This window comes from Mus pahari, chromosome 14, assembly GCF_900095145.1.
Source record: "Mus pahari chromosome 14, PAHARI_EIJ_v1.1, whole genome shotgun sequence".
NCBI classification, from domain to species: domain Eukaryota; kingdom Metazoa; phylum Chordata; class Mammalia; order Rodentia; family Muridae; genus Mus; species Mus pahari.
The window spans coordinates 83,245,000-83,253,204 of NC_034603.1; the positions used below are offsets into that span (position 1 = coordinate 83,245,000).

General features: G+C 52.3%; 1 protein-coding gene across 2 annotated transcripts in view; it reads right to left on the minus strand.

The window, feature by feature from the left end:
• Positions 1-234: 234 nt before the first annotated feature.
• Positions 235-8,205, minus strand: part of Wbp2 (WW domain binding protein 2) — an 8,526-nt gene continuing 555 nt past the window's right edge. The window contains exons 2-8 of one of the 2 annotated variants that reach the window (XM_021212352.1): positions 5,256-5,364; positions 3,903-4,038; positions 2,870-2,962; positions 2,166-2,300; positions 1,872-1,994; positions 1,361-1,437; positions 235-1,250 (exon numbers count right to left, since the gene is read on the minus strand). In XM_021212352.1, coding sequence (XP_021068011.1) covers positions 1,197-1,250; positions 1,361-1,437; positions 1,872-1,994; positions 2,166-2,300; positions 2,870-2,962; positions 3,903-4,038; positions 5,256-5,364 — 727 coding nt within the window. In that variant the 3' untranslated portion in view covers positions 235-1,196. The remainder of the gene's footprint in view (positions 1,251-1,360; positions 1,438-1,871; positions 1,995-2,165; positions 2,301-2,869; positions 2,963-3,902; positions 4,039-5,255; positions 5,365-8,205) is intronic. The other variant, XM_021212353.1, reaches the window with a different exon arrangement.

Below are 8,205 nucleotides of genomic sequence, written 5' to 3' on the forward strand. Positions count from 1 at the left end.
CTGTGCTCAGGACGGGAGTGGGAGGAGCAGATGGGACACAGGCCTTGTCCTGGTCCCCCGCTGGCAGTGTGTGGCACAGACACCGTCCCAGGCGGGCGGCTCTGTAGGAAGACTGAGAACTACCACTCTGAGACTCACTGAGGAGGAACCCGGCTTTCTAGCCCCACCCCCAGCAGCCCGCAGCCCCTCCTCCGGAAGACCTCACCCTGTTCACCACACAAGAGTCAGAGAGCGTCCAGTCACTTCGTTTTTACTATTTCACAGTCGTAGCAAACAAATCAAGGTGCAAACAGGGTTTATTTCACATTAATATATTAACTGGACATTTTGTGTCAAATAAATAGGAATTCTCTTTAAATAACCATCTCCTCATTTAGCATCTGGACCAGGAAGGAACAAGAGCGATTCTTAGTGCATCCAGGGGGCGTGAAGCTTACAGAGGGGCGGACGGCAGGTTAGAGGTCACATAGTTGCAGGTTCTCAGTCCCAGACCAAAGGGCCTGATAGACAGACATGCATTCTCTGTCCCTCCTGCAGAGCAGCTCCCTCTAAAGGGGAGAGGAGAGGAGGCGAATAATTCCCAGAAACAGTAGCAGACGAGCAGAGGGGCTTCCCCTGTGACACAGTGGCTTTGCCTCTGATGCCAGCCACTGGAAGCTCCCAGTAAAANCCCTGGAAGNAACAGAAAGAACAGGTGGCCCGGTGTGACTGTGGACTGACANTCTGCTGGGACAGAGGCCTTCCAGGGCCAGGCGCACGCCAGGGGTAAGGAATGTGAACACAGCTTGGCAGGGCCTGTCGGAGAGACACATGGCTGGTCTTAGGAGCCCAAGAGATGAAGAACAATGGTCACCAGGCTGCAGGGGGCTGGACAGCGGTGAGGAGTGGCCAGAGAGTCCCTCTGTGTGTGTGGAGCTACTATCATGAGGAACGAGGGTCACCCCATGCTCCTGCGAGCTCCAGAGATGGTGAAAGGGAAGCTGAGAAGAAGAGCGCTGTGAGCTGAGCTAGGGCGAGAAGCTGGGACGTGCCTCTCAGGCCAGGAGTTCCACCTTTCTATCAGGGCTAGCTCCTGCTAACTTTATATTCAGGCCTGGGGAAAAACAGGGCCCTCCCTGGCCTCTGGAATCCCAGATGCAGCCCCACGGGAGTTCCAGGAAGGGGTCTCTGGGTAAGAGGCAGGGAGTGGGCAGGGTCTACTGGGTCTTCTTGTCTTCTGGGGGGTAGTAGGGTGGTGGCGGAGGCTGGCTCTAGAGGAAAAAAAAACAAAGTTCACATGAGACATCACAGGACTAGCTGTGCTGGCTTCCAACGCCAGCTCCGACTGCGTGACTGAGAAGGCGGTTCCCTGCCAACTCACCGTGGGCATGTAGACATTGTGTGGGTTGCCTGGGTTGTAATAGGCGCTGGCGGCGGCTTCTGCAGCCTTGGCCTCGGCTGTTAAAGTAAACACACGGAGACAGCAGCAAGCGGTGAGTCCCTCCTCCGCCCTCACCCAAGCTCCTAGGCCCATTTGTAGGTGAGGACACTGAGGTACAGAGGTGACCTTCTGGGTCCAAAAAGGTCACCACAAGCCAAGAAGCCACAGAGTCCTCATCTCACCGTACCCTTTGGATTTGTGTTCTGTGGCACCTGGGATAGAGCCCAGGCCCAGCCCATTCAAGCAAGTGAACACTGAACCACACCCAGCCCTGGGATATAGCTCTCCACCACCAGGCTACCACTGTGCTAGTGCCTTTGGGTGGTCTGTGACCCAGAGGCCCTCCATCATTTGACGGTCAGTAGTCTCCAGCCATTGTTGGAGTTCTCTGTAAGCCCTTGGGGAGGAGAGGGCTGGTCCTGAAGGACTGCTGGCAGCTGAGAGGCCTCACCTGCAGGAGTAGCGGGAGCACTGGGGCCGCTGACCGGAGGCTCCATGGGCCCAGGATAGGGTGGTGGTGGGGGCTGTACATAGCCCATGGCCCCATCCATCATGGGAGGTCCTGGATAGAACTCTGCCGGGAAGAGAGCGACAGAGACAGTGAGCAGCCCCTCGGTTCCACAGGCTACATCTGGGATGTGCTAACTAGTTCCTTGAGATGCCCTTTAGGCATGTCTCCCCTCTGCAGCCTGAAGGTGTGGTTAGTGGGTGGGGTCTGAGTCTGGGCAGCAGAGGACACACTCACCGGGTGGGGGCGGTGGGTAGGGATAGCCAGGAGGGCAGGGGTACACTCCATTGGCGACTGGCGGGGGAAAGACATAGGCCCCGCTGGGCATGTAAGGGTACCCATAGGCTCCATTGGGGACTTCACCTCTGGAGGCTATAAGTACAAGGGGAGAGAGACATGAGTGTCACCTGCCCTAGGGACTAATGGGTCCCAGGACTGTGCCCACGGATGTGCCCTACCACCATTCCGCTGCCCACCCCAAGGGGTCTGCCTAGGTTACTATGTGGTGAGGGGAGAGTGGGAAGAAGGACAAAGGGCAACATGGTGGGGTCAAGGCCAGGTGTGAGGGAAGTGGAGGGACAGATGTGCTGGAGGAGGGGGAGGAACGAGGGGGGAGGGGAGGAACAAGAGGGGAGGGATGTTGAGCCCAGCACTGGGTGATTTACAATGGCTACTGGATGGTAGTTTAGGAGCTGGGTTTTTTGTTTGTTTTTCAGTCCAAACATTTCTGCTAAAATGTTGCATGACTGAGACTGACTGCACTGGGCAGAGGAAGCCCACAGAGGAGAATTACAGGTTTCTTTCCCCGAACTTCCCAGTCCTGTCAGCTGGGCCCAGACAATTACCTCCTGGTGTGAATGATATAACATAAAAGGACAAACAAAAAACCCACGTGTCTGATCTGGTGTGTCCTTAGCCCGAGTTTTTAAGGGCTTGGGTACCTTGAGATGCCACCTGGAGCATCCGCTGCCCAAACTCAATGGCGCCCCCTGCTGTGAAGGTCAGCTTGTAGGAGGCGGAGCCTTCCCAGCCACCTGAGAAGGGCAAGGACAGTCAACAGTGAGAGGGAAACAGGTTCAGTGCAGACAGATAGTTTGTCCTCCTCTGGCTACCTCTCAACACTGAGGAGACCTGTGGGCAAGGGTGGGCCCTGTGCTGTAGACTGACCCAGCTCCTGCTGGGGGGGGGGGCTCATCCTCTCAGCAGGACAAGCCCCACCCCCAGCCAAGTACACCCCTAGCACAAAGGCTATAGAGTTGACTTAGGAGCCAGAAGCAAGGGGGAGGCAGGGAGGTCTCTAGCAAAGCACATGGCAGCTCTCCTGGGAACTGGCATCGAGGTCCAGGGTAGAACTCTCCTGGTAAGGGACCTCAAGACAAAGCATGGCCCCTCGAGCCCAGAGGGAGGCTCACACAGAACCCCCCAGAGTCTGGGAGGCAGCCACAAAGCAGGCCCTGGCAGCCTCTGGTGGGGCAGCTGCCTTTTCCTACCTCTCATGGAAGGCCCCTCCTAGGAACAGGACACAACTCCATTCCAAACCTAACACCTGGGCCCTCCCTGGGTAAAAATAAGCACATTTAGTTCTGTTGGTCTCGCTTTCTGAACAAAAGGCTGATTGAACCCAGCACTTCCCAGCTCTTGGTAACCAAAGACCCCAGTGCTGAGCAGCCATTGGCCTGGGTATCAGAAGTTCATTCACGCTAGGGGGCTGGAGAGATGGCTCAGCAGTTAAGAGCACTGTCTGTTCTTCCAGTGGTGAGTTCAATTCCCAGTAACCACATGGTGGCTCACAACCATCTGTAATGAGATCTGATGCCCTCTTCTGGTGTTTCTGAAGACAGCTACAGTGTACTCATATAAAATAAAAAAATAAATCTTAAAAAAATAATCTCGGCTAGGAAGTAGAGGCTTGGACAAGGAATGTGAAAAGGGCGTTTCCAGGTGGCAGCCAGAGTGGCTGAGCTTGTCACCCACCTCCTGCTTCAGCCTTCACTGTTCCCTTAATGAAGTTCGCACCGAACACTGGCTGCTTAATCTCACAGTCCTTCATCAGGTAAAAGGGCATCATGAAGGACTGCATGGCATCCTTCCCCTTTGACAGAAAGATGACCTGTAGGGAGAGGAGACCAGGCCGTCAGAGCCAGAACCACAGCCACCTCGGTCACTGATCCCTGCCACTTTCTGTGTGCTCCGTCTCTTCCTAGTGACAGAGTGGACAGCATAGTCCACTCCTGGCAGCCACCTGGCTCCTCAAGTGCTGGAAACAAACGGTCTCAGGCAGCATGGAGAAGCAGACTCAGGTGTGCACAGGAGGGAGGACCCTGCAGGCTCCAGAGTGAGTGGGGACACACTGCTGTGCCTCCAGTCACAGGCTGCCAGACGTGGTGCACATAAAGGAGCCTTCTGTGCTACGTGCTGGGTGCAGAGACTGCTGGAGGCAGGAGGCACAGCCTGTGCCCATACACAATGGAGCATAAGAGTCCAGGAGGAGGCATCCTTGTGACTTCCTGTAGGTCACACTTCGCCTGACTGCCACATAACTTTCCTGTCCCATACCTGGAAAACCCCTGGGTTTTCTATTTTCTTAACTGTATTTATTGATGTTGTATTTGTGTGGGTGGGTGTGCACGCATGGACACATGGGGGTCAGAGGTCAGTTCTCTCCTTCCACTTTGTGGGTCAACCCCTGGGTTTCCAAACCACCAGACACTCAACCTAATGGAAGACATGAACGTCAGCCCCCAGAGGTGAGCATGTTGTGAGAGGTGTCATCATGAACCATGAAAATGTGTCCATGTGCTCGTCACACCTCCTCGTGGGGGGCAGCCACACGTGGCACTCTTTTCCTAAGTCCCCACAGGCAGGGCCCTTTCCTACGTACTTGCTTTTATTACTCAGAGCCCACATGTGTTTCCCTCGGACCCGGCTGACTCTGCAGCCTGGCACCTCTCACTCTGCAGGGTTCTATTGGGCTCTCTGCCCAGCCTGGAGGTTGCGGCCCTGCTACCATATTCTGTTTATGACATTCATCACTCTGACTGTGCACATGAGTCTCAAGGGCTACTCTAGGCAAGTCATCCCAGCAGCTACATCCTACCTACGTCAGAGAGATTTTTGTGGAATTTGCATGGCCCAGGTCAGGAGAACGGCACAAAGGGCCAGTATGGTTCTAGAATCTAGGATCATGTGACAGAAAAACAGGCCGAGCAAGGCGCTAACAGTCCCCGGGGTTCAGGGGCCACTGGTGTCACAAGGCTGAAGCAGACACACGCATGACCCTCTGAGAGCACAGGGCCTCTAGCTCGACTGTCCTGCTGTACAACATACCCGGTACGGAGTAAGGTAGACAGTGCCTTTCTTGGTCCCTTTGAAGGCCTCTGGCACATTCTTCATGTCGTTGAATGTAAGCTCCACATGATCATAGGACATTAGGATGCTTTGAAGAAAACAAAAACAAAGTGGCCAGATGACACGCTGTCAGTTGTTCTAGATAGGACAGAGTCACAGAGAAGAGTGTCTCCACAGGAGCTGTGACGAGACCATCAACACAGCCCAACGGAGAGGAACAAGCCCAGTCTATGAATCTCCCCACATTCTATGTCTACAGCCCCATATGATCAGAAGACAACCACCTTCAGCTCTGCAGCCGCATTACCTCACCTGGGTTACACTTTAGTGCGCCCTCAAGTCTTGTGAGTGGGGTTCTGCCTAGGGCTTTTTGGGGGGCAGGGTTTTTTATAGTTCAGGCTGGTCAAAGCTTACTAAGTTCCCTCCTTCTTCCACCTCCCAAGCTGCTGGTTTCCTGAGGTGCTAGGGCAGAGCCTGGGGCATGTGCTATGAGAGCACTCCACCAACTCGGTCCCAGCCAGAGCTCTTTTGTCAGTGTTTGTAAAAGCTAATCTATGCTGGGCTGTGGTGGCCCAACTTTAATCTGTACTCAGGAGGCAGAGGTGCATGGATCTGTGAGTTCGAGGCCAGTCTGGTCTACAAAGTGAGTTCCAGGACAGCCAGAGCTATACAGAGAAACCCTGTCTCGAAAAACAAAAACAAAAAACAAAACAAAACAAACCAAAAAAACCCAAAACACCCAAACCAAACCAAAAACAAACAAACAAACAAGTACAAGCCTAATATATAAACAGAATCTAATGGGACTTGGGGGTATAGCTTGGTGTTATCTAGCATGGTCAAGGCTCTAGGTTCATCCTCAGCACCAATCAATCAATCAATCAATCAATGCATGTTAAAGACATGACTCTATATTTGCATTGGATCCCCTGACACTGGAGTTACAGGTGGTTATGAGCTGTTCCATATGGATGCTCGGAACTAAATGTGGAACAGGAAGTATTCCTAACTTCTAAACCAGCTCTCCAGCCCCTAACCCAAGCTTCTCTAGCTGCAGCGGCAGGAAACTTCTGCACATAAAGCCCTTGAGGTAGGGCACGTGCGTGCGTGCGTGCGTGCGTGCGTACTCAATTCTCTGGGAAGAGTTCACAACTTTTCTTTTTCTTTTTTTCTTTTGGAGACAGGGTTTCTCTGTGTAGCTCTGGCTGTCCTGGAACTCACTCTGTAGACCAGGCTGGCCTTGATCGCACAGAGATCTGCCTGCCTCTGCCTCTTGAATGCTGGGACTAAAGGTGTGCACCACCACCTCCTAGCAAGTTCACAACTCTTATCTCTATATCAGTGGTTTGTGAATTAAAGATTAATGTTTACAAGTTTAAATTCCAAAGTTTGAGCATTATACTTAAATTTCAACTATTGCTGACACATTTGTCTCAGAAGTGTGACTGAAGTTATTCCTTAGAACCCTACAGGTAGCAATGAGCTATGAACCATGTGCTGAGGCCCAGAATGGTAGATATCACCTAGATAAGACTCAGTTTATGAAAACAGAAAATTCCCAGCGTGGTAGCACATGCCTTAACCCAGCACTCAGGAGACAGAGCAGGTGAATCTCTAAGTTCAAAGCCAGCCTGGACTGTCTAGTGAGTCCTGGACAGCCAGGGCTCTGCTACACAAAGAAACACTGTCTTGGAAAAACAAACAAACAAAAAGGAATCACTCCCAAATAATGAAACTAAATAGCCCTGGTTTGTGGTGGCACCCTTGACTGAATTCCTTGCGCTTAAAAGCCTGAGGTAGGAGGACGGTCTCAAATTCAAGGCCAACCTGGGCTACAGAAATGAAACCATACCTCAAAAACCAGAGAGACTGGTAGAAGTGGGGACAGTCATTAAATGGCATCAGAGTACTTGGCTCAGCCAAGAAACTGGACAAAGTATACCAGAAAGCAATGTAAGGTTTCTCAGATTACAAGATAAAAAGGTTTGAGTTCGTAGGGTTCCATTCAGCTGTCTCCTCCCGTCCCAAATATCCTTTCTTGGTGAAATAAAAAGAGGGGCAGCTCAGGTTAAAGAAGTGGCCACCAGGCACACGCACTGGTCAGCCCCTTCCCAAGACTTATGCACACAAAGTCAGCAGAACCTGGTCGTGTCACTTCCACCTTCTCCTCTGAGTCAGCTTCCCAGGTCACAAGTCCCAGGATGGGTGCCTGTCTACACTGGGTGTGGGCTCTGACCTCCCTCATATCTCTCTTGGCTCTCAAGTTAATTCAAGCCCGAATAGCCCAAGTCAGGAGAGTCTGATTTTCAAGGAACAAGAAGTAAGAGGAAGAGAAGCCCAGCAATTCAAGAGATGGTGGAGAAAAATGAATCTTGAAGTTGGGAGACCTTTGGGGAACTGACATAGGCCATTAAGAATTCAAGAGAACCAGGCAAGAGACAAGCCTTTACAAGGGTCACCGGGTTAAACAGTTGACAGACATTTAGTTCCACCACCTCTAGGGCCTCAGCCTTTCTTTCGGAACCTGAGAAGTTCTGGATTATACGAGAAAACTGTACAGGAGTAGTTAAGCCTACTGACTTTGGGGCCAAGTTACCTTCCTTCAAGTCCCATCTGTTCCTCACAGCACAATGGTCTAAGTTATTTAACCTCGCTAGGCGTCACTTGCCCTACCCGTAAACAGCAGTTTCTGCGGCACAAGATTCTGTGTTACCTAACGTAGAGCTGACGCAGCGTAGTAAAGACGTAGTGAACGCCTAATAAACAGCAACTATGCTTTAAGACTTGGTTTGGGAAGGGGTTCAAGAAATCACCCGTGGGCCTCCCTCGGCTTCCCAAACAAACCCTGACTCCATTCTCCGGCCCCACCCCCACTCATCACGACAGCTGATCAGCACTCCGGCCCTCCCCCCACGCCCCCCCCACTCCC